Source organism: Kogia breviceps, chromosome 6 (assembly GCF_026419965.1).
Source record: "Kogia breviceps isolate mKogBre1 chromosome 6, mKogBre1 haplotype 1, whole genome shotgun sequence".
NCBI classification, from domain to species: domain Eukaryota; kingdom Metazoa; phylum Chordata; class Mammalia; order Artiodactyla; family Physeteridae; genus Kogia; species Kogia breviceps.
The window spans coordinates 73,650,834-73,677,073 of record NC_081315.1 but is presented as its reverse complement, the minus strand read 5'-3'; the positions used below and the strand labels follow the sequence as shown (position 1 = coordinate 73,677,073).

General features: G+C 40.7%; 2 protein-coding genes across 10 annotated transcripts in view; both read left to right on the top strand.

Moving 5' to 3' along the window:
- The window catches only part of NFXL1 (nuclear transcription factor, X-box binding like 1), a 55,262-nt gene extending 46,569 nt beyond the window's left edge, over positions 1 to 8,693 (top strand). For all 5 annotated transcript variants that reach the window (XM_059067264.2, XM_059067262.2, XM_059067266.2 and 2 more), the window contains exons 20-23: positions 619 to 723; positions 3,930 to 4,016; positions 4,830 to 4,883; positions 7,134 to 8,693. In XM_059067264.2, coding sequence (XP_058923247.1) covers positions 619 to 723; positions 3,930 to 4,016; positions 4,830 to 4,883; positions 7,134 to 7,307 — 420 coding nt within the window. In that variant the 3' untranslated portion in view covers positions 7,308 to 8,693. The remainder of the gene's footprint in view (positions 1 to 618; positions 724 to 3,929; positions 4,017 to 4,829; positions 4,884 to 7,133) is intronic.
- A 6,004-nt stretch (positions 8,694 to 14,697) lies between these two features.
- CORIN (corin, serine peptidase) overlaps positions 14,698 to 26,240 on the top strand; it is a 278,076-nt gene continuing 266,533 nt past the window's right edge. For 2 of the 5 annotated variants that reach the window (XM_067036046.1, XM_067036048.1), the window contains exon 1: positions 14,709 to 15,037. In XM_067036046.1, coding sequence (XP_066892147.1) covers positions 14,966 to 15,037 — 72 coding nt within the window. In that variant the 5' untranslated portion in view covers positions 14,709 to 14,965. Of the gene's footprint in view, positions 15,499 to 26,240 lie in introns of all 5 variants that reach the window. The other 3 variants (XM_059067269.2, XM_067036049.1, XM_067036047.1) reach the window with 3 other exon arrangements.

Below are 26,240 nucleotides of genomic sequence, written 5' to 3'. Positions count from 1 at the left end.
AGACATCCCGGCAGTTACTGAATTGGTTTGGCTATCTGTTTAGTATGTTTTAATAAATAGTTGCAAGCCTTTTAGAGTAAATGGCTAAGCAGTTGTTTCACCACACAGTGGCTTAAGGAAAGGGAAATTTTCTTTCTTTCTCATATAACAGTATAAGGGAAGGTGGATGTGTCACAATGCTCCACGTATAGATCCAGGGACCCGAGTTAGCAGGGCAGCTCTGCTCTCTTTGAGTCATGGGCCCCACTGTTGCTCTAGATATCCTCATTTCCAGCACATTGGGAGGGAAGAACATGAATGTGTGCTCTTGAGAAGCTTTAAGGCACAGAAGCACTTAACGCTTACATTCCGTTGGCCAGAACTTAGTCACATGGCTCTAACTAGCCTCAAGAGTGATGTAAGATGTACTGTTAGAGTGGAACCAGGGAGAATATTGAGGATTTCTGGGAATTAAGGTAATTTATATCCAAAAGAAAAAAGTTGAAAAATCAGCCAGTTATCCAGGATTTATTTACCCTATTGTAATGGACTTTTTCTTAAAATAGTTGCTGGGGAAAGGGGAGGTAGCGTATGACTAAAATATAAGTATGTAATTGTTTAATTTTGGTTTTATTTTAGCTTCCTTGTGGTCATAGATGCAAAGAAATGTGCCATCCTGGTGAATGTCCCTTTAATTGCAACCAAAAGGTGAAACTTAGATGTCCTTGTAAAAGAATTAAAAAGGTAAATATTTTAAGTTATTGAAAATTCTTTTCTGTGTACATTTTTGTTGGTTTTGTTGTTTTGTGGGGTTTTTTTTGGCAGGGTGGGGGAGTCTGTATTTTGGTAGTTCTTTGACTTTATTTTTTTGACTTAATTTTAAGGTATTATTTCTTAGAATCTTTTTGTTATTGGCATATCTATTTCTGCAAATGCTTATTTTAAAAATCAGCTTTGATTGGCAATTTAGTTTTCTGCAATTTAATAGTAAAAGAGGATTATTTTATATTGGAACTGAGTTAAGTGCCCTTTTTTGGATAGAATCAGTGTGTTCTAGATTTGAGGTATTTGCAAAAGATGCACAATGTGAGTAATAAAGTAAGTTTCATGATTTAAGAAATGGTCTGGAAATAACCTTTGTTGCTTGTATTTATGACATTTTTTTACCGTCAGTGGTATGTTGTGAACATGTTGCCTTAAAAAGACCTCACATGCACGTAGCCTTATAAAATTATACAATAACATTCAAATTTGGAGAGAGTTAATTTTAAGATAAAATACTGGTAATGAATGAGTAAAAGGGCAAAAGCTAATGATTGGAATGCTCAGTGGAAGCAAACTACATACCATTTAGCAAAACTGAGGAATGAAGAATCTCACTGAACTCAGTTCTTTTCCTTGACTTTCCTATAGACACTGTTGACTCCTTTGAAGATTTCTTCTTTCTTGACTTCTGATTTCCCTTTCTCAGTTGTAGTTGTAATGCCTTTTTTGCCTTCATATTCTTATGGTTGTTCCCTAAAGCTACTCTCCTTTCTCTTTCAATTCACTCATTTATTCATCCATTCAGCAAATATTTATTGAAAATCTTTAGCTTTTATTGAGGACCTTTGCTTTTCATTTACTTTTATAGCTCCTACTATATAATTTCCTGCATTCAGGTAACTTCTGAATTTAAATTTATAGGCCTGAGCTTTTCTGGAGTTGGATTCCTAAGTGTTAGATATTTAAATGGACCACCTTTATATGAAAATCAGTACTCAGTCAAATCACTTTTAGTCTGAAATGTCTCTCTAGTTTTCTCTGAAATCTCATCGTACTGTTTGAGTGCAGTTTGCCACCCATTAGAACTCTGGCAGCAGATTATTCTTGGACCTTGAAAACAGCTTCATAACAGATTTCCTTGCCTCCAATTGTAATACTTCCAATCTAAGTTCATCATGGTTCTTCATCACTTGGGAAAAAATATGCACTTTAATAAGAAAGGTGTACGTATATAGAGACTTGGCATAAAGAGGGATCTATGATATTACCTTTGCCTGCTTGTCCAGTCTCATCCCCTGGCAGTCATCTCTGTGAATCTATTACTTAAGTGCCCTTACACGTCTGCTATTTCCCCTTTAAACTGTGGCCATATATTTGGTTTTTTCCTTTACTGCTCTGCTTACTAGAATCCTGTTAATACTCAGGGCAAGCATTTCCTTGTTTAGGAAGGTTTTCCTTCCTCTGCCTCCTTTGGGAAGGCTTAGATGCTCCTTTTGGCTTTCATTGTACTTTGTGCTAGGTTCATGACTAAGAGCTTTGTGATTCCAGGGACGTGTGTATGTAACCTTGTTTCCTCATCTGTAAAATAGTTTATACATAGGCTTATTGAAAGGAATAAAAGAGATAATGCTTATATAGCATTTAGCACAATGACTGCTATGTTTAATAAATAGTAGCAGTTATTATTATTATTAGTTTAGCATTTACCATATTAATTTTTTCCTTGTTGTATCCCCCATCCCTAATACAGTGCTTTTCATGTAACAGGTACTCTATAAATATCTTTTGAATGAGAAAAGATATGATGATCCTTCTTCCAGGCTGATAGACTTCATGTCCACAAACATGCAGTATTTATTTTTGTCTCTAATGTTTGTCCATGTTATTTTTCCTTTGTCTGGACAGTCCTTGGATGACAAGACTGTGTTTATCACCAACCTCAGCCAAAATTCTGTGCTATAAAGTGCTTCATTAAAGTATATGTACTTTGCTCAGGATTTGATGATCTCATTTCCTAACTCTGGTAGATTTGAACTAAAAAACTAGTGTCTGAGGGTGTGGTGGGAAAGGAGCAACTGGTACAAATAGGTACACTTAGAGCAAAAGTGACATCTGTCAGCAAGAAATACGGAATGAATAAAAGGCAGATAAAAGATCTACAAAAACAAAGTCTAAGACTATTTAAAATAAGGACCACTTATTTTATTTCAGAATAGTACACGAATTGATCATAGTATTGATGTCACCTCATCAATAAAAGAGTAGGTTAGTTTTTTTTTGTGTGTGTGTGTGTGGTACGCGGGCCTCTCACTGTTGCGGCCTGTCCCGTTGCGGAGCACAGGCTCCGGACGTGCAGGCTCAGCAGCCATGGCTCACGGGCCTAGCCGCTCCGCGGCATGTGGGAATCTTCCTGGACCGGGGCACGAACCCGTGTCCCCTGCATCTGCAGGTGGACTCTCAACCACTGCGCCACCAGGGAAGCCCAGGTTAGTTTTTTATTATTCCATTAAGGAGGCAGTGAATTACAGATATAAGCTTTAGAATGATTTTCATCTAAACATTTTTTAAAAAGATAAAATGGTTGAGAGAAAAATTTGTAGCTCTCCAGAAAACTCTAGAACTGCACTGAGTTGGTAGCCACCAGCCACAATGGCTATATAAATTAGAATTTTAATGAATCAGCTTTAAATAATATATGACATTCTGTTCCTCAATTTCAGTAGCCACACTTTGAGTGCTCAGGGACCATGTGTGGTATGTGCTACCCTTTTGAGTAGTGCACGTTTAGAACATTTCCATCGTTTCAGAAAGCTGTGTTGGATGGCACTACTCTAGTACTCTAGTACCTCCCTGGAAGCTTTAGAAGAATAACAATAAAAGATAAAGAAAAATGAAGAATAAAAATGAAGTTGAAGCTAAGTTGGTAGTGGTGTTTAGTAAATGATTATTAAATGGATGGTTTTAATTTTATGGTATTCACTTTTTTTGCAGTTTAAAGATAGAGAATAATCACTGTTTGAACTAAGACATTTAATGCATGCAAACATGTCATTATTAAATATTAACACGACTTAAATAATATGCATAATCTTAAGCTGCTAGAGAAGTTTTGCTTTTTTTGACATAGAGTTACAACTTTGAGGGAAAATCTTTTAAAATCAAATTTTTAAAAACTTTATTTGTAGGAATTGCAGTGCAACAAAGTACGTGAAAATCAGATTTCCATAGAATGTGACATAACATGCAAGGAGATGAAGCGGAAAGCATCTGAGGTAATGTCAGGTTAAATGTCATTTTTAATGTGTTAGCAACCTTTCCCTACTTACTTTGTGCATTAATTTATGTGCTTATTATGAACAACTCGAAATCTCATCTTTTTTTGTTTTTGTGATAAAAGCCTAGTTTGTTGGCCTATTTTGAACCCTCAGGTGTGCTTTTTATGGTCTGGTGTGTACTTGATTTTTCCATCCTCTGTACCAGTTAATGTATGTGCTCTGGAACATAGTTATTCATCTTAATGTTAGTGTAAGCCTCCTGAAAATTATGTTAAAATAATACAAAAATAAGTTTTTGGGATTCTTTGCTGTTTGGGTTACTTCTAGCATCACTGCTTCTGTCCATCAACCCAGTCAAGGAGTAGGCTCTTGGTTTTGTTCGAAACTAAGGATTCCCTTCCAGAGAGGGCATTTGAGGAAAATGGTCAATTTCAACTCTAGGCAAGGAGTGGTATTCAGTAACGTATTATAGAGTCTTAGTATGGTAACTTAAGAGAAAAAGTCCAGTTTTAAAAGTATTTCAGTTTACAGTGTTGTAACTCTTTGAATTGTGATCTAATATCTCTTATAGTTGTTAAGCTGAAATGTTTATATAAGGTATAACAACCTACCTCTCCTTACCCCCTATCTGTTAGATAGTACCTTGGTAACACTTCTCAGTATATAACATTTACGTTTCTGTAAATAATTTTCATTTTAAAGCTCCCAGAAGTTGTTATGGGTTAGTGGAGCCTGGGAGGAAAGATGTTAAAATTCTATGTAAAATTTGATGATTACAATGTTAATTTACTTTTAAATGTCTATAAACAGATAAAAGAAGCAGAAGCCAAAGCTGCTCTTGAAGAGGAAAAACGAAGACAACAGGTAACTAAACAAAAAATACCCAAACTTCTGTCTCTTTGCATCATTGTTAGTTTTTATGCAAATACAGGATATGTGGAAACATACAAATTAGGATCTGGTGAGCTCAGTTCTGGACTGAAAATACAGTTCCTGTAAAACAAAAATTAGCCATTCACTTACTTCAGTCCAGGTATACTGAACCTCTGAAGAAGCACGGGACCTTGTATGTTCACAGATATTTTGTGTATTCCTAATTTACTTCCTTGCCAGTTTCGTGCATTCTCAAGAGATAACTCCTCTTTTGGTTGAGGGGTGAGGGTCAGGGCATGGCAGCATCCATTTTAAGTCATCCTCTGCAGTGCATGTCTTCTTCACTCATCTAAAATTATTTGAGTTCTGTTTAACTGAGTTGTAGGTTATATGTGACAAATAAGTGCTGTTTACTAACCAATACATTTGTTTTAATAATACATCACCTTATTTACCCATTAGATTCTTGAATGCAGGATTTTTATCTGTTCTTTGTTGTTACCTAGATAACAAGTACATTCCTGATATCCCTTGTTTGCTCAAATATTGTATTTATTGATCATACACTCCAAAGAGTGTCTTAACTTTGTAATAGTGACATGTAATTTTTTGTCAGTTTGCTTTTTGGGATGCTTTATACTTATCAAGCAGTGTATATTGTATGCAAACCGTCGCCTTTATGAATGAAGAAATTGAAATTTGCGTGACTTGAGAGAGGGCATTAAAAACAACTCATGTAGCAAGGGTGGGATAAAATGACCTCTGGTGTTTTATGGTTCTATAAAGTTGGTTTGCCTAATACCAAAAAATAAGGTATCAGAGCTAATACAGTAAAACATGGATCGACTAAAATCCTGCGAGATTAAATTATTAAGAATAGGTTAGGGTGTCCCTTCCTCCCCTTTTCATAAACAGTTGTGGATAGAAATCTTAAACATTTTCTCTATTTACTCACCTTTTAAACAGAGTGTATAGAAAATAATTTAAACCATGCTTGATGACTGTGAGTCATCATTAAAGCATTAGTTATTATACTGTGTCAGTAGTTCTCAAGTTTGACTGCTTTTAATATATTTTGACCTTTTGCTGTATATCAACAACTACTTGAGAATATTCTGACATTTTGGTTCTTTGAAGAATGCCACTTTGTATTGAGTATATGTTAGGTCTTCTTCCAGTGTGGTTTATGAGCAAAGTCATGGATATGTTAACTGAAATTTCTATTTCCTTTTAAATACACATTTATAGAATCTTGCATGAATATTACATATATATTTTAGTTAATAAGTATCCGGTTTTAGTTAATAACAATGCACTATAGTGTATCGTGTTATATTATCATGCATTAAAGTTTAATAAGTAAGTTCTTAACAGTAGACTGAAAATCTATACTTTATAAAGAGTGTCATCTAGTTATCCTTTTTTAGAACGAGTTTTTAATATAATTCTACTTTCTAAAAGAGTCATTTTGATTTAAAGCATGAAGCATTTTTCCCCTGAAGAATTTTTACTCTGTGTTTTGAAATGTATTTGACAGAGAGGAATCAATTTCCGGCAGCTTTTTTCTCTTCACTCACTTGAATTTCTTCCGTACAAGCCAATAATGTTTATTACCAGCATTGTATAAAACTAGAATTATAGGTATCTTTATTCTAATGGGTCATCTGTTAGCACTTACTAGAAGCTCTGTATTATAGAGCCCCATTAATTATAGGTTAATGGTGTTGATGTATAAAACTAATGTCTATATTTTAAATCAGATGTTTCTGTATTTAGTATCAAAGGCAGGCCTTCAATCTGAAATAATCTCTTTCACTACTCCCTAGTTCCCTTTCTTCTTACCTAAGTTCTGAATTTGTTGAATACAAACAGTAGTGGAGAGATGTTTTTTTTTTTTTTTTGTGGTACGCGGGCCTCTCACTGTTGTGGCCTCTCCCATTGCGGAGCACAGGCTCCAGACGCGCAGGCCCAGTGGCCATGGCTCACGGGCCCAGCCACTCCGCGGCATGTGGGATCTTCCCGCACCGGGGCACGAACCTGTGTCCCCTGCATCGACAGGTGGACTCTCAACCACTGCACCACCAGGGAAGCCCAAGAGATGTTTTTTAAAAATATCAAATCAATATGTTTATTATATACCATTACTATTAAAACATTTCCCAAATTTATTTTTATCTAAGTGGAAAATTTTAAATAAATGTGTGTATTGAATTTAATAAAAATGATACTGTTTTGATTTAGGCCGAACTGGAGGCTTTTGAAAACAGACTGAAGGGTCGTCGGAAGAAGAACAGGAAGAGAGATGAAGTGGCAGTTGAGCTAACGCTGTGGCAAAAATATAAATATTATCTCTTTCCAGTGTGTGCAGTTGTGGTTTTAGTGTTTGCATGGTACATAGCCCATGGTGTGGATTAAAAAATGTTTAATCTCTTAATATACCTCAGATTAGATTTCGATAAGTTGTTAAATTTGGAATATTAGAAAGTGAATGTTGTAGAACATGATATATATTCACATTCATCTCTATTCTCTTCCAGCAGTTGTTAGAAGGACAGAATGTTAAGCTTTATCTTAATTAGCGTACTAGAAGTGGCAATAGTAAAAGCATGACTGAAATTGTAAAGTATTTCATAAGGCATAGCCAGTGGCAGGGTAACATGTTAGTGTTCATTGTGCTTCCTTGTATTAACATAACTGTTTCATTTACTATTTAGAGCCATCTTTTTTGGGGGCAAAATTAGGATGAAACTGAGCCGTATGTGTAGTAAGAGGAATATTTCACAATGTTTTGGTTACTTATTAAAAGGTACTTTTCCTGATCATGTAACTTTGTACTTTAAAAAATATATATATCCTCTAAAAGACCTCATAAATTATAACATGAAGCTATATAATTAGACTTCAGAAATTGGTTTATAAGTGAGGAATTTTTATCAGTTATTGAAGTAAAATTTTATGTAGTATGTCACTCAGAGGAAAATATAATTGTTTTCAAAAAATACCAGGCTAGATTCCTCATATGTGGCTATGTCTTATATAAGAAACTTTTAACTGAAGTTGACATGTTTTGTAAAACTTGTACGTGTTTTTTCAAAGTAATAATAAAAAGTAATAATAAAAGAAAAACTAATATTTATGAGCAATATATGCTGAGCACAGACTTACGAGCTTTATGTACTTTATTCTCATTTCTTCTTACCACAATCGTATAAGTAGATTTTTTTCAGCTGGAAATAATAAGTTCTTATGAAAACAAGCTGATAGAGAAATACCAGTAAGCCAAATCTGTTTGAATTGTAAGTCATTTTAAAATGGTTTTGCTATTTAATTTTTGTATAATTAATGTTTTCATTAAAATTTTTCATACCAAATATTTAATCTAGAATATTTACTATTTAAAATATTCAGGAACCTATAATTTTATCAAGGTATAAAACTCTAATGCTTGATGTAAAACATAGTAATTGATAGGTACTAAAAAGTGGTAGAAGTGGTAAAAGTACAAAGAAGGATTTTAAAATTTTGCTTTCTTTAACTCAATTTCTTTAATGTTATGTTCCTTAATCAAGTATTAGCTGGTATCTAAAGTGGAAGGGCAGTCATTCCTTTCTTTATGGTATTTTTGTTTTAATTTTAGAATTCTTTTTTACCTTTCCCAATGGTGTTTCAGAAGCTCTAAACTAGAGCTGTTACACTCAAGTCATTACCTTACTGTACTCTAAAATGAATGTTAGGTGTCCATGTGGTAAGCTCTTTTCATGTATTTCAAAATCTTGGCCTAATAAACAAACCTGAAGCCTAGTTCATGTCTGTTTTTTGGGCTTGTGTTCTTGCTAAGTTTTCTTTCTGATTTGTGCGGAAGAATCTAATGAGCGAACAGGGAGATTGAGTGAATGATAAATGAAGCAGTTTGCTGTTTTTTATTTGCTTGGCTAGTAGCTCAGAGCTTAATTAATTAACCCAAAGTTGCCCAACTATTCATTTATTCAATCAACATATGCCTTTACTGTGTGCCAGGAACCTTCTAGGTACTGGAGATAACGGTGATCCTTTCAGGGACCTGCTAAGGAGTGGAAGAGAGCGGGCAGGAAATAGATACACAATAAAATGAACGTGATTTCATGTATGATAAGTGGCATTAAAAAATGAGAGAAATGTTATAGAAAGTGATGAAAGAGGGGGGTGAAAAGGCTAGTTTAGATTGGGAAAGTCCCTCTGAGATGGGGACGTTTGAAGATCTGAGGGAAAAGTCTATGAGGGAGAGAAATCAGCGAGTACAAAGTCACTAAGTTGGGAGATGCTTGGCAGAGCTGAGGAACAGACAGAAGGGCTGGTGTGGCTGGAGCTGAGTGAGTGATGGGGAGAGAGCGCCCAGGGCCAGTTCACAGCGTGCTTGATAGACCATGCTGTGGAATTGGGGTTTATTTCTAGTTGCAGTGGGCAGCACTGGAAGGTTTTAAGTGGGGAATAGTTGTTGGTCATTGTTCTTTTAAGATAACTGTCTTCTGGCTACTGGGTGGAGAGAAGACTCTAAGGAATCAAGGGTAAAAGCAGGAGATGAGTGGGAGGCAGCCCAGGATGGAGGTGCTGGTGGTGCTTCGACCCAGTGATTCGGGCCTGCAGTTCCCTCGGTTCCCCACTGCCCTGAAGGAGTGGCCTGAGGACGCTGCGGGAACTGCTGCACAAGTGGAGTGGGGAGGAAATATATAATTCCTTTAAGGTCAAAATGAAATGAAATTTTGTTTAAATACTTAATGTAATTTGTTCTGAGGGAAATAAAGCGGTACATGTTGACCTTTTTGCTTTAATCTAAGCCAATTAGAGAAGGAATGGAAGAGTTACTAAATAACCGCTCACAATGACATAGACAAAAATGTGAATGTGATGGCCTTATTTTCCTATTTACTGTGTGTCATTATAAAAGTTTATTAGCTTACTGTTTGAAATCTGTGGAATATTTATATTGAAATCTTAGTATTTTTCAGTTTAAACACTTTTAGGGCTTGACCAACACCTAAGTGCTTGTATTTCAATTAATTTCACTATTCATCTAAATTAAAATAATTTCAAATAAATTGGTGTAATCTTTGCTGAAATTGCCAAATGAACTTGACTGAAGCAAAACATTGAAAATGTTTGCTTTTTGCAAAGAAGTCTGATGCTTGAACTTCATGGCTATGAATGTTAAAATTTTTAAAAAGAGATGTGTTTGTGTTAGTGTTTATAGATGACCTATAAAAAATGTGGGCTTTTCGTGTTATTTCAGATGACTCAGGGGACTCCTCCGGCGGCTCGGTTTGTCCATCCCTGGGTACTGGGGAGTGAGACAGAAGTCTGAGCTCTGGAGCTAGAGCTGATGTAAGGTAGCTATATCTGTTTGGTCTGTGGAAGCTGCCTCTTTATTCAGTGACAGTGATTAGACCACTGTCTAAGCCTTAGACCTTAGGGTCTACCTCTGAGGTTAGCAAGCTTCATAGAAGGAGGGAAAGGCCGAGTACTGGTTACTACCTCCTAGAAGAGAAGAGCATTTGGCAGGAGTGAGAGGAGCTGGGGACCCCTCTGCTTTCCAGAAACTCTTAAGGGTGTCCATTCTGGGAAACCCTTTTCATATGTTTCAGAATCTTGGTCTGTTGAGCAAGTTTAGGTCTGTTGTTTGCTGATCTGCAGTTCTTGGTAAGTTTTATTTCCAGTTAATGCAAGGACATGTATTTCAGTGGTACTGTGAAGAATTACCCATATACAGCCTAAAATTCCACAATCCAGATTCATTCGAGTTAAAATGCCTCTAGGGAGACATTCCCTAATAAACACCTTCATCTGGTGTTCTCTATCTTCATACAATAGTTTTTCCTCATAGCGCTACATAGGACCTAACACTGTATTCTATATTTGTTTATTGTCTTGTCTCCTTCACTAAAAGGAAAGCTCCATGAGGGCAGGGGCGCAGTTTTGTTTACTGCTGTAACTCCAGAGTGGGGAACCATGCTGAGCCACATAGCAGATGCTGGTATTAGTTTCCTTGGGCTGCCGTGACAAATTATCACAAAGAAAGTGGCTTGAAGCAACAGAAATTTATTCTGTCACAGTTCAGGAGGCCAGATGTCCAAAATCATAGTGTCAGCAGGGTTGGTTCCTTCTGGAGACTCAGAGAAGGAAACCGTTCCATGCCTCTCTCTTAGCTTCTGGTTTTGGGCGTCAATTCTTGGCATTTCTTGGTTCGTAGATACGTCACTCCAGTGCTGCCTCCATTTCCACTTGGCCGCCTTCTCCGTGTCTGTGTATGTCCTTTTCTGTCTCTTAGGAGAACACCCTCTGTAGTTAAGGCCCACCCTACTCCAGTATAATCTCATTTTACCTAATTACACCTGCAAAGACCCTCTTTCCAAATAAGGAAAGTTACATATTTAGTTTCGGTTGGACATTAATTTTGGGGAGGGGCACAATTCAACCCACGGCAGTGCTCAATAAGTATTTGATGGATGAATGAGTGAATTCAGTGTCATTCTAGGCCGTAAACTTTTGGGTCATTTTCCATTACTGTCTTAATAATTGTACTACAGGAGGTAGGGGTTAAGAGGTCAGTCTAGTTCCAGATTGCTTGGGCTCCAATTCTGGTTCTGCCCTTTTCTAGTTGTGAGATCTTGGGAAATTATTTAACTTTTGTATGACGTACTTTCCTCCTCATCTGTAAAATAGAAACAAGGAGGAATAATAGTGTTCAGTAAGTGTTAGCTATTATTATGTGTCTACAACTATTTTAAAGCACTTTTTATATTTACTTAACCCCCATGACAGCCTATGCAGCGGGGCTATTATTATTCTCATTTTACAACAAAGGAAACTAGGTTTGTTTCAAGAATTAAAAACTGAAAAAAATATACATGTCACTTTGTGATGTGCCTGGCACATAGTGCTTAGAAATTCTTAGCTATAATAATACAGATAAATGTGACTTAACATCATAACTTCTCTTACAAATCAATTCACAGGTCAGAAAAACAAATTGTAAACTGAGGCACCTTAGTTTTTGCTCACGTGGTCATTGTCATTGAAGGGGTACTATCCCTAGGAAGACTAGGCTGGATGTGGGCAGTCAAATGGCAGCCCTGGAGGTGGGGGTGAGCTAGCACTAGGTGTGTGAGGGTGCCAGAAATAAAATTCCTTTGAAACTTTTTATGGGCCGGTTCTTATTACTTCTCCCAGTGACTAGTATATTAGAGATTGATGACCCAGAAATATTATATACAGCAAGCAATGTCTGCACGGCCTACTTTTATCATATACAGAATGTTTCAGTGTGCTGGAATATATTACTTCAGATATGGGCATGTTGTTTTCCCTTCTTAATTTAAGTAAACTCCTTCCCTGCAATAGGTAATTGTCCAATTCACCTGTTTCTTGCTCTGTTCTTTAATATATATATTTTTTTATTTTAAAGGCTTTGCATCTTTAGATCTCGGCTAAAAACATCACATTCTGACTCCCTGAAATATAGTCCTATATTACTTGCCAGTATTTTTCCAAAGTTTACATATTTGTGTTTGTTTAATGTATTTATTTATCTTTAAATTATTTATTTACTTAGTCTGCACCAGGTCTTTGTTGCGGCATGTGGACTTCTTAGTTACGGCATGCATGTGGGATCTAGTTCCCTGACTAGGGTTTGAACCTGGGCCCCCTGCATTGGGAGCGAGGAGTCTTACCCACTGGACCACCAGGGAAGTCCCAGTTTAATGTATTTATTATGCCAGGAAGTTCTGTGAGGGCAGGAACTCAATTTTGTTCATCTGGCAGCTAATAAATCCTAGATGAGTGTTAACCTGTGGGATAGCATATCTATTTTAGCCACTGCTTTCCTCTTCTTATCCTGGGATGCTGGCTGCTTCTCTAAGATATCTCTTTCTTTTTCTCAAATTGCCATTATTTGTAGTACTAAGCACTAAAATTGGTCTGTACATGAAATGTGACTAAAGTTTAATCTGTAAAATCACCCTTTCCAGAAGTATACTCACTACCTTTAAGTTAATTTTCCCATAAATCTCGTTAAGGTTTATGTTTTTTCTTTTAAACCATCTAATTAGTTAGATATATGTTTGAAATACTGGACAATAAAAATTTCAAAAGGCCGTGTTTCTTTTTGTAAAATGAAATGTAAGAAACTAGATGATGGTTGTCACTTTATGTTGAAAAGCAAATGTGGCACATTTTTTAAAAAGGAATAATTCAAATAGGTCATTGAAGATTACTGTGAGCCCTCTGCATATTCAAATTAGTTCACATATGTTAGGAGATTTCTAACATTTGTTATGATTCCTTACATTATAGAAGTTTGTTACAAAGAATATAAAAATAGCTGTTTGCCCTCATGCAAAAACTGCCTCAAATATTTACTCTGATGCCATTGGTGCCTAGAACTGATTGAGTTTTCTTGCTAAAAGGAAGTTTAAAGAATGCTGTTTTATCAGTGCAATCAGCTTTAGTTCTCTGAAGAACTGTACTGTATAGTTGTGAAAGGGAGAAGGCTTGTTTACCCTCGCTATCTCAAATTCACTGATTTAGCTACTTAAATTTCACAGTTCCTTTAACACCTCCACTAGAGGGCAGAAAGTGGAAGAGAAAGGAGGTGAATAGTAATTCATACTTGGCTTCAGAATGCCTGTAGAAACCTTGAGGATTGAACCCAACCCTTGTTTTACAGACTGAGTTAACTGGCCCAGAAAGACTAGGGGATTTGCTCAAGGTAGAGCTGGCAGACAAATCGCCTAGGCTCTTGATTTTCAGACTGGTGTCCCTGTGGTGATGAAAATGACGTGTGATGAGGCAGTATCTTAGAAGAACACAGTCCTGAAATTACATCTCTGCAGAATCCCAGCTCAGCACTTGCTAGCTGTGTAAACTTAAAACTTAGGCTGGTTACTTCAACTCCCTCTTTCAGCTATTGTACTATGCACTTGCAGTATTTTCTTTCTCACTTCACTTTAGAAACAAAATACCGATTTCCCCCCCAATTTTACAAGTTATACCCCCCTCCCCCAGCTATAATATTCAAGGAACAAGTGCCTGATACATATTTTGTTGACTGTGCATAGCCTCTGCCAGAATAATGGAGATGGATTTATTCAATTACCTAATGAGTGATTTTTGAAATTTTCCTTAGATCTTGACTAAAGTTGGATTTTAAAAATATATATTTCTAAGAGAAACTCAAGTGTAGTCATTTTCTGCCAAACATACGACAACTTGGGCTTCAAATGGTAGTCTCTACCATTGTAAATACCTGCAGTGCCTCCTTGACGCTGCCTGAGGAAGAGGGGCTGATGGTGAGTGACAGAAAGGCACCGAGTTGTTGGCCTCTAGGATTCAGCCTGTGATTGCTCTCCGCAGGAAATCGCTGCTAGGTTTATGGAAGCAGGCTCAGGTTCACCCCCGGGTCCCTGCAGCCTCAGCAAAGTCTGAGGCAGTCTTGCAAAGCAGTTCCTTCCCTAAACAGAGAAGCGAGTTTCCATTTGCCTAAGGCAAATAATGCTCGCCCTAGAAACGTAAATCTTTGTTGAGATAACAATCTTGCCCTTTAATTGCCAGTGCCTGCAGTTATTCTGATTTTTACTTGGCTACGCTCTGGCCAAGAGAGAATGGGCTAGGATGTGATGAGATTTGGGAGAGCCGAGAAGTTACTCCTTTGCTCCCAATTACTCGGTCTCCCACAGCCCAAACGCTCACGTCTTGTCCTCCCCGTGCTGCCGTCGCGGGGCGTAAGTCTGGGGGTGGGCATGCGCGGGGGGACCCGCAGTCCGCTTGGCTTCCCCTCTGCCCCTGAAGAATAACTTCTTTGAATGCAAAGAGGTGGGATTGTAGAGGGTCTGTCATTAAGGGTGCTTATGGGTGGGACCCAGAGACGGGAGTGAAGGAGGGTGGGATCTGTAGAGCAGACAAAATGTGGAGCCCCTGGGTCCCTTGAAGTTCAACGTGTCTCTTCCTGAGCGAGGAGCAAGGCATCCGTAGTGCCTCTCCCAGGGGCACGCAGAAGCGAGCAAAGCGACCAGGATAAGAACGGACGGAGGAAAAAGCGAGACATGTTTTCCACGAAACAGTCCCCCGCCCGCGCTCCGGAAGAGCGCTACCGCCAGGCCGGGGCCCCGAAGCGGGTAAGATCCACGAACCGCGCTCTGCCGCCCACCAGGTCGCACGACCTCTCGGTCCGGATGAATTCAGGGTCAATCCCTCCCGTCCCACCTCCTCCTCCCCTCGGGTGCCACCTTCTTGCCCTGCCGTCGATGAGCTTCGGCTGTCCCAGCGCCACGCTAAGCGCCCTGGAACCAGTCCTCGGGCGCGCACGGTCCTCCACCGGGACCCTCCCAGGGTCATGGGTAGGGTTTCCTTTAACGCTCGGGTCGGGTCGGTCCGGAGACCACGCTCTCCTTGCCAGAGGCGCTAACGCGTCCCCTGCAGGGGCGCCCTCCACGCATCAAGTGGACTCGGCGGCGCCCGGGCGCCTGAGGAGGCTGCTGAAGGAGCCGTCGGAACCAGGCCCTCGGGGGTCCGCGGCTTCTTTTCTGCGCCGACGCCCGGCATCTGGAAGGACCGCGCAGCCACGCTTGCCCCAGACGTAAGCCTCCCTTCCTGGCCGCGCGCGCGCCTGGGTCTTCATCCCTCTTGGAGCCCGGACTCGCGCCCGGTTCCCCTGCAACCAGCGGTGCCGGTTATCCCTGGACCATCTAAGCGCTGCCCCTTGCAGGGTGCTGGGAACTCCTGCGTACCCGGCACGCCAACTTCGTCTGCGGCGAGTACCCGCCCGGGCACACGGGGCGCCGCCCGCCATGGGGTGGGGGGCTGGGGTAGGGGCTGCGGGTTCGAGCTACTCCGGGTTTGGCGGGCTCCGATCCTGTCCTGGGAAGGGACAACGTTGCCCCTGGTTCGAGAGAGGAAAGGTAGGGAAGAGCACCACGGCGGGTCCTCAATGGCCTGAGCCCCCAGGAACCGGGTCTCCTTTGGGCGCTGCCTTCTTTCTTCGGTGTCATGAGGGTCCCGGAATCCATTCGCTGCGGCGTGGTCCCAGCTGCGCGGAGCCGCGGACCAGGGAGCGCTCTCGGGGCAGGGACGCGGGGCTGCGCTTGTGGGAGGAAGGTGGTGTTGGGTCGGATCCTGCCGGGATTCTTCCCCAGCTCTCGTGGCGAGCTCGCCACTCCGGGTGCCACCCGCTCGGGGCCGGTGGATGGCGGTGTAGGCGCTTTTTGCACTGCTTGTCATTCCCGGGACCGAGCCCTGCGCGCTCAGAGCTGCGAGCTCATCAGGGAAGCGGCCCGGCTGGGCGTTCCCAGGGAAGCTGTCCCGGCAATTCGTAAAGTACAGCTTTCCTTCCGCGGGAGACTTCTGAGAACCATGCACCACAAAGACGAGCTCACTCTTGAATAAGACCGCGACGACTTCTCTGTGTCCATCTGTAGTTTGTAGTCTCCCCTCGCCCCCCACCCCCTTGGTAAAGTATTCAATAATTTACTGATGGAATCAAAACTCTGCAGAGGAATGCCGACTGCTACCAGAAAGGGAGCGAAGTCAGGACTTGGTGGTGATCATTTTCCAAAGATACACATTTTAGTTGAAGGTGTTGAAATTAAAGATGTCGCAACACATTAATTTTGGAAGTAACCGTTATAAAATCAGTTTTTATCACAGCACAACATTCACCAGCTTGTTTGTATTATTTGGTGTCAGTAGTTTTGTTGTGTGGAAATTAGGCTGGAAATCAGTCCCCCGAACCAGGTTCCTGGGGCTTGAGAGGTTAGACTAGCTGTCTGCAGAGACATGTGTGATTGCTGGGCTGAGCAGTCAGGCTTTCCATAGAATTTTTCCCAGGGCACCGAGAGTCACACTAGGATGAACTGTTTTCAGAGTGGGTTGGGTATGGGATCACATAAATCTCAAAACCTGGAAATGCTGTAAAGCTTTATTTTGGGGAAAGGACTCTTCCCAGACTGTTCCTTGCAGGATAGGCATATAGTACAGTGATGAAAGACTCAGCTAAACCTTACAGGAGGTTAAAGAGACAAATAAGAATTGCTTTATTAATCTCATCAAGTATATTTCTAGGCATAGTGAAACTTTTTTAAAAAGATGCAAAATTAGTTCCATTAGAAACCTTCTTGACAACGCTGCAGAAATCTTACTAATAAGAGGACAACAGGCATCAGTGCCTCCACCACCAACCACGTGTCTTAGGAGGGCCATATTTCCTACCTTGGCTTCACCTGGATTTCCACACTTGCTGGCTGTATGTCCCCACAAGCCCCTCACTAGCCCTTCTCCATTGTTGGGGGCAAACAGGAGATTGTGGGGAGAAGCTGAGCATCCCGGTATCTCCAGAGAGTTAGCATCAACTCTCTCTGAAACCGGTATTTTCAAATCTCCATACCGTTAATGAGGTGCCCTGGTGCTCAGTTTTCCTCTTTCCCTTACCTCCAGGCTCCCTTGACTTGAAGACCTGTGGTCTTAGGGTTTCTGAGTTTGTCTATGGCTGGGGGAAATGGGAGCTCCTTGAGGACCAGGAAAGCTGGGTTATAGAATTTTTGCTGAATGTGTCCAAGGAAGAAGGGTTTATTTAACGTGCCACTTTGGCCTTAATAAGTTAGTCAACAAGCATGCATTCATGCATCCTGTTCTTGCCTGATTAAGTGGAGAATGGGGCTGGTTGTCTAGAGGATATTGATTTGTACTGAATACTTGATCCACACTAAGAACTCAAGTAACTCTCAGACTTAACCTGTTCTGCAAAATGTACTCAGACACACATATGTATACACACACACATGCACACACACACACTTTTGTGTTTCAGACTGTTCAGAGAGGGTGGATTGAATGGAAGACATCACAAGAGTGAAAGGCGCTGTAAATGGAGTGCCTTGGTGGCTAGAGTATGTATTTTGGTGTCAAAGCCAAATTCAAATCTCTGGCTCTAGCCGTTAAAAGCTGCAAGGCCCTGGGCAGGTCAAAAAATCTTGCTGAACCTTGATTTCCTCTTCCAGCCTACGGGGATAATACCGCTGAATATCTATAAGGGCATGGTGAGCATTAAGGAAATAAATATGTCCTAGAAAAACTCTACATAATAGTTATACATTCTGTGAAGGCTCCCTTACCTGTTTTTATTTGTGGAGCTGGTCCCATCTCACATTTATGAGTCTCTCAGGTTTGTCTCCACAGCCAGCCTTCTGTGATTCTACAGCTGTTCTATCCAATAGAGTAGCTACTGGCCACATGTGGTTATTTAATTAATGCGGTTACTTAAATTAATCAAAATTAAATTAAAAATTCAGTTTTTCAGTCTCACTATTCAAGTGCTCAATAATCACATGTGACCAGTGGTTACTGTATTAGACAGTGTAGACAGAACATCTCCTTCACCGAGGAATGTTCTCTTAGTTCTAGAGCTTTCTTTTGCCTGAGTGATAATTTAATGAGACTCTTGGATGATAAAAGTTTTTCTGTCCACTCCCTTTGCTTCTTTTTCTCTTAAGAGTGGTTTTGCATAGCTGAATCACTGCCAGGGCATTTGTTGAGTGGTAAATGACTATTTATGATTTACCTAATTAATATAATCACATAATAAATTTTATATTTAACATTTATTATAAATCAGCCAACAAGTGTGTGTATTAGTCACAAAATCCTTAGAAATTCTACCCTTAGCCTTGATGATTTTTGCTAATGAATTGCTCTTTTCCCTTCACAGTGAGCTTTATGGCTGATGGTTTTCCTGGTTTTAGAGCAGAAACTCTGATATAATAGAGTGGGGCTCTTCTCTCCCCTACGTACCTTTACGTGTTGTACCATTTTCCCCAAGAATGACAGTACAGATCTACTTTGACTTACAATGGGGTTATGTCCCAATAACCCTTCATAAGTTGAAAATATCATCATAAGTTGAAATGCATTTAATATACTTAACCTACCAAACATCACAGCTTAGCCTAGCCTACTTTAAATATGCTCAGGAAACTTACATTAGCCTACAGTTAGGCGAAACCATCTAACACAAAGCCTGTTTTATAATAAAGTGTTGAATATCTCAGGTAATTTACTGAATCAGTAAATTTCAGTAATTTACTGAAAGTGAAAAACGGAATGGTCATCTGGGTACAGGACTGTTGTAAGTATATCAGTTGTTCGCCGTTGTGATCGAGTGGCTGACTGGGAGCTGCGGCTCGCTACCCCTCCCAGCATCACAAGAGAGTAGCTTGCCACGTACCACTAGCCCAGGGAAACATCAAAATCCAAAATTTAAAGCACGGTTTCTACTGAATGCGTATCGCTTTCACACCATCATAAAGGAGAAAAACCGTAAGTCGAGGACTGTCTGTACTAGAATCTTAGGTTCAATGTTTGGATCAGAATCCTCTGAGAACGGTTAATTTATTCAAATTTAAAACTAATACTCCACCTCATGCCATAGGACCCCTTACTGAACTTATCACCATTTGACAGACTATGTATTTTACTTCTTTAGTTTGATTATTTTCTGTCTCCTCCTACTCTGAGATATAAGCTTCATGGGGGCAGAGATTTTTCTTTGCTTGTGTTCATTGCTAGAAGAGTGCCTGGGACAGAATTCGTACAAATTAACTATTTGTGAATGAATAACTATACAGAAATGTATTTGAAAGTAGCTAAAATAGAGAGATGCTGTATTAGTTTCCTAGGGCTGCTGTAACAAGTTACCACAAACCTGGTGACTTAAAAACACTGAAAATTTATTTGCTAACAGTTCTGGAGGCTAGAAGTCCAAAATCAAGATGTCTGCAGGGCTATGTCCCTTGAAGGCTCTAGGAAAGTATCCTTCCTACCCTCTTCCTAGCTTCTGGTGATTTTGCCAGCACTCTGGCATTTGGCTTGTAGCTGTATCCCTCTGATCTGTGCCTCTATAGTCACATGGCCTTCTTCCCCGTGTCTCTGTGTTCTCCCCTTTTATTATAAGGGCACCAGTTTTGTTGGATTAAGGCTCACCCTAATCCAGTATGATGTCACCATAACTCATTCCAAAGGCAAAGACCCTATTTCCAAGTAAGGTCCCATTCTGTGGTTCTGGTGGACATGAATTTTTGAGGGACACTGTTCAAGCCAGTACAGATTCATAGACAGGTAATCCTTTCCCTGCCTTGAGTTTATTCTGTTTCTGGGACTTTGCTAAATCTGCTTTAGAGCATAGCATTATTCTTATAGGCAGACAATCACCATGCAGGTTGGGAGATTGTATGTGCTTTCCATGTCAGTGTGTAGTACATGGGTTGGCTCGCTTTTGGATTACTGAGTCAGCTGCCCTTTCCTGAGCCTGTCACTGTCCCCAACCCTGTCTCTGGTCTCTGCTTCTTTCTCTTTGCTCAGAAAGAGCCGCTGTTGTCTTAGAGCACCAGTGTGTCTGTCTGCTGCATCCCTGAGGTTTCTGCAGCGGTGTTTGCTTGGCTCTGAGCTCCGCTGAAGGATGCCCATAAATTATGTTTTCCTCTCAGCCTGCTGGCAGTTGCCCGCATCAGCTTACCTTACAACAGCTGTTTGAATATTCTCCTGCCGTACATTTCTCTGTGTCCAAACCATCAGAGCTGGTGGTGACAAGTGTAGTGTCAATGCTTGATAGGGCTAGCTGGGGATCCAGGGTGGTCCTGTAGGTGATCCATCTGGCCATTCAGTATCAGTGCTGAAACCTGCAAGCAGCTCAAGAGGACATCTGTGAAGGGCCAGTCAGCTAACAGGCTGGATTAGGAGTAGGTCAGAAAATATAGCGGAGGGTCGTGAAGATCATTGTGGCACCACTAATTTGAGCTTAGCCCAGGTCCCCTTTGAGCTTTTGGGCTGAACGTTTAAAGAGTACCTTTCGTTTCCAGTATTTGGGAGAGTTGTAAAGAAAAGTCCTTGTGCAGTTATGAAAGTAAACGATGTCAGTCTCTCCAAAGCCAAGAAGGTCATTCTGCTAAAGTGTCACAGCAGCATCTTAAAGGTTGATAGCACCAGGAAATTTTAATCTCAGGGTCCATGAACCCCATGAGTACTGAACAATCTCTATGAACAGTTCAATGTGAATTTTTCTGGCTAGGGCAACATAACACCCCGAGAGGTTAAGAGCTATGTGCTAGAAGAAAATAACATCAACTTACAAGAATTCAACTACGTAGCCTGGACAAAAAGAGGAGTAGATTTATCCATTTATTCAACACACATTTATGTGCCAGGCACAGTACCGGGCACTTGGGATTCGCAAATGAACAAAATAGAGATTCATGCTCATGTGAAGCTTAGCTTCTAAGGAGTAAACACCAAATCAGGAGCGTGGGGAAGAGAGAACTGTTTAAGTAGCAGGAGTCACTTCGTCTGTTGTTCTGCTCAGTGCCCTGGAGTGAGAGCAGGGGATAAAAGAGGGGGATCTGCTGTTAATTTCAGAACTCTGGTGCCTTTTATATGTATCCAGCTTGCAGTCTTACGTGTGGTCCTGTGTTTAAAGATCTGTGCCTTTTTGTCCTCTAACCTCAAGCCAATTAATTAATCTGGTACTCAACTGTAGAGCCTGTTCCATCTCTGGAAAAACTGACTGTGTGGGATTGATGGACAGAAGTTATATTGGTCTCCAATGTGGCATTTTCCTAAGGATTTTCAAGGTTTATTTTGACTGTACATGACTTTCAGCTTTGAGTGCCTATTTCAGAGTCTCAGCCTGCAAGCAAGGTGCCTCTTCTCTGCAGCGTGGTTTGGAAATCGAAGCTGTGTGATTTTACTTAATACTTGTCTGTGATCCTTTAAAGCAATTTTGTACAAGTTGAAAACAATCAGAAAAGGGAGCTCTAGTCTTTATCTGATACTAAGTTGCTGGGAGACCTTACAGAAAGAAGTCAGTTAACCTGTTTGATCCTGGTTTCCTCATGCGTAAAATGAGGTTGTTAGACTAGACACTCTCCAAGGGCCTTTCTAGATCTAAAGGCTGAGATTTTCATGTTGCAGAGAAAGTGAGCAGCACATTCTACCCTTTTCCTTTTTACTTCCCTTCTCACTTTCCAACAGTCGAGAAGGGCTGCTGGGTAAGGGGCATCCTAGCTGACCTTGACATCTGCTTCCCTCTTTGTGGGTCTTTGCCAGTTCTTCTCACAGCAGCCTCTGCCCAAGTGCGACATGACCTGTTCCACTCCAAGGAAGACTGAGCAGAGGAAGTCTGCTCACCAGAGGCCAGGTTTGTCTGGGGATATCTTCTCTGGCTCTAAGTCAGATCTGAGCCTTTCACCTAGGCATGCAGCTTGTGGGTGGTGGAAAGGGTGGGGAGAGACAGTCATTCGTGTTGGGGGCCTTCCAACAGATGGTCCACATAAAGCTGGGGGCCAGGCACGCCTCTATGTTGGCTGTGGGTTTGTCATAAATAGCTCTTGCTATCTTGAGGTATGTTCCCTTTATGCCCACTTTGGTAAGAGTTTTTATCATGAACGGCTGTTGAATTTTGTCACATGCTTTTTCTGGGTCTATTGAGATGATCCTGTGGTTTTTGTCTTTTCTTGTGTTGATGTGTATCACATTGATTCGTGTATGTTGAACCATCCTTGTGACCCTGTGATGAATCCAACTTGATTGTGGTGTATGATCTTTTTTATGTGTCGTTGGATTCACTTTGCTAATATTTTGTTGAGAATTTTTGCATCTATATTCGTCAAAGATATTGGCCTGTAATTTTCTCTTTTGGTGGTGTCTTTGTCTGGTTTTAGTATCAGGTATGCCTCTAGCTGAGGAGTTCGACACAGGATAAAGTCCTCTTCCTTAAATAGCTAGGTAGGACACACACCCTTCTGCGTTCACAGTTAATAAATAAACAATCACAAAAATGGTTTAAATTGGCAAAGGAACAAAATTTTCAGGTGAAGAGGTAGAATTCTGGGATCTCTGAAATTTAGGAAGATTAGATATAAAATAACTCAGGAAGTAGAGTGAGCTTGATTAAATCATTAAACCCAAGCCAAGATAAGCTCAAGGCAGCCCTGGGCACTGTGGCACACAAACGTGGCTCGTGTTCTTATCCATCACTTATTAGATGGGTGCCACTCCAGCAGGTAAATTTCCCTTAGGCTCAGTTTCTTTCTCTGAAGAATGGGAACAATCCTCTCACAGGATTGTGATTGAGGATTCAGCAAAATTATGCTTTAAGAAAGTGCTTTGTAAGAAGACGAGATGCTAGATTATTATTATCTTTTTCGGTTACTGTTATCTAGTGGAGAATTTAGTTGTGTATGTCCCTATATAACATCCCTCTTGATTTGAAATCTCAATTCTGTGCAGTCAGTTGCTCTCCCTAGAGAAGGATGAAAGAAGACATATTGCTTTCAATGTCTAGGCTCCCTTATAACTATAAGTAAGACACAGATAAAACTGTTGAAATTTAACATCACCCTGCTTCCTTTGTGATCTATAGCAGCACTATCCAATAGAAATGTAATATCGGCCACGTGGGTAATTTTAAATTGTCTATGTTTGAAAAAGCAAAAAGAACAGATTAATTTAATTTTAATAATATGTATTATTTAACTCACTATATCCAAGATTTTGCAATTCTAACATGGAATCAATATAAAAATTATGAATGAAATACATTACCTTATTTTTTTCTTGCTAAGTCTTCAAATTTCAGTACTCTTACAGCACATCTCAATTCAGATGAGTCACATTTCAGGTGCTCCATAATCACATGTGGCCAGTGTCTCTACCGTATTAGATAGTACAGGGCCATAGGGAATGTGGTAAGTTGGATAATGGATCCGCAAATATATCCATATCCTAATCCTCAGGATCTGTGAGTGGCACCTTATAGGGCAAAAGGGGTTTTGCAGCTGTGATTAGATTGTGTGTTAAGATTTTGAGATGGGGAGATTGTCCTGGATTATCTGGGAGGACCTGATGGGACCACAGTGTCCTTATCAGAGGGAGGCAGCAGGGTCGGTCAGAGGAGAAGGCAATGAGAGGATGGATGTAGAGACTAGAGAGATCTGCTTTGAAGATGCAGGAAGGGCCAGCAGCCAAGGAATACAGACAGGCAGCCACTAACAGCTGAAAAAGGCAAGGAAACAGATCCTCTCCTCAAAGGGATCAGGAGGAGGCAACCCTGATGACACCTTGACTGTAGCCCGGTAGAACTGATTTCAGACTTCTGACCTGCAGAAATGTAAGAGAAATGAATTTGTGTTGTTGTAAGCCACGGGTCGCATTTGTTACAGCAGCCATAGGAAGCTAATTCATTAGGGATACTCTAATGTTATTTCCCAGACTCTTTTGACGAGACGTTCCCCTGGCTACATCATCTTAGACAAATTTCAGTTGGCTTCCCTGCAGCCTGCCCGGTGTACCCATTTCTAGGGTTGCTGTGTGGGACTGCCATCCTCCCCGAGCACTGGGGGTTGTTTCTTACTCTGACTCAGTTGCAACCTTTGATAGCAAAACTCAGCTGGGAGAGAAAGGGTAAGGTACACAGGAGAAAAAAAAAAAGGTTTACCAAGAATTACTGGCTCTCTTTACTAACTGCTCAATGTTGTTAAGTCTAAAAATGTGCTAAAAATAATGTCTATTAATTTAAAACGATGTACTGCCGTGTGGGTTTGATAGGGATAAAGTTTTGTTCTTGTACCTTTATCTATGGTTGTTTGTAACCGTGTGATTAGGCCAGTAATCCTCCAGGTTTAGCATGCCTGAGAATCACCTGCAGGGCCTGATGCAACACAGATGGCTGGGTCCCACTGCTAGAGTTTCTAACTTAGTAGATGGGGCCCCGAATTTGCATTTCTAAGAAGTTTCAGGTGATGCCAATGCCGCAGGCAGGCAGGTGGGCAGGTGAGCAGGTAGGTATTGGGAGAGACCCTGCGGATACGTGGCGTGAAGGCGGGACTTCCGGGCGTGGGCTCCACGGGGAGGGTGTAGCCCCATTGCTGAGAAGACCCCGGGGGCCGGCTTTCCCCACCCCACCAGAGCACACACAGAATCTTCTTCCAAGGTAAGCTTAGCAGTCGTTGCTAAGAAAATACAGAGTCGCCCCAGTCCCCTTGCTTAGCTCTGTTTTGTGTCTCCCACCCTGCGGTGTAAAGTAGATGGTACTCCCGAGATCCCCAAGTCTCGGCTAAAAATACCTCCTTTGCCACAGGCCAGCTGACTTCTCAGATTTCCCAGCTGAAGAGAATTCCCGCCCCCGCCCTGCTCCCCGGACCTGGGGTTGCCCCTGTGGAAAGTCTATAAGCAGAAAATACCAGGTTAAAAAAAGCTCTGGGGAGGCCCCTGAAAGCTCTCACGCCCAGCTGCGGTGTTTGTCCAGTTTCATTCTGTAGAAGAGTTCTGCCAAACTTTAGAGACCAGCTCCCTCGCCTCCCCTGGTCTTTGTGGTTTTTTAATGTAAATTCTAGACTTGGTAACTATAGTCCTAGACCTGGCCTATCCTGATTTTTATTCTGCCTTTTTCTGAATAACATTACAGCTGAGCTCCCCAACCTTCCCAAAATTAAAGCAGAGATGAGCCTTTCTGAAGGTGTCCTTGGTGACATCTTGGAAGGAGTGGACTTGTATATGCGCCCAGTTCCGAGGACTGGGTTCCTGAGGACAACTCCAGCTTGCCTAATAACTCCCTGCCTATGGCACAAACAGTTTTTTTTGTTTGATTTGTTTTCTTTTTCTTTTTTAATTGAAGTATAGTTGATTTACAATGTTGTGTTAGTTTCAGGTGTACAGCAAAGTGATTCGGTTATACATACATACATATATATATATATTTCAGATTCTTTTCCCTTATAGGTTATTACAAAATATTGAGTAGAGTTCCCTGTGCTATACAGTAGGTCCTTGTTCGTTATCTGTTTTATATATAGTAGTGTGTATATGTTAATCCCAAACTCTGAGTTTATCCCTCCCCCTGCTTTCCTCTTGGGTAACCATAAGTTTGTTTTCTGTGTCTCTGGGTCTAATTCTGTTTTGTAAATCGTTCATTTGTATCATATTTTAGATTCCACATATGAGTGATGTGATAGGGTATCTGCCTTTCTCTTTCTGACTTACTTCGCTTAGTATGATAATCTCTAGGTCTATCCATGTTGCTGCAAATGGCATTATTGCATTCTTTTTATGGCTGAGTAATATTCCATTGTGTGTGTGTGTATGTATATATATATATATATATATATATATATATATATATACACCATATATTCTTTATCCATTCATCTTTCAGTGGGCATTTAGGTTGCCCGTGTCTTGGCTATTGTGAATAACGCTGCAATGACATTGAACACCAACAGTTTTGTTTGTATTGTTTTAACTTTACCTCTGTCAGCTGAATGTCAATGAGAGGAACAA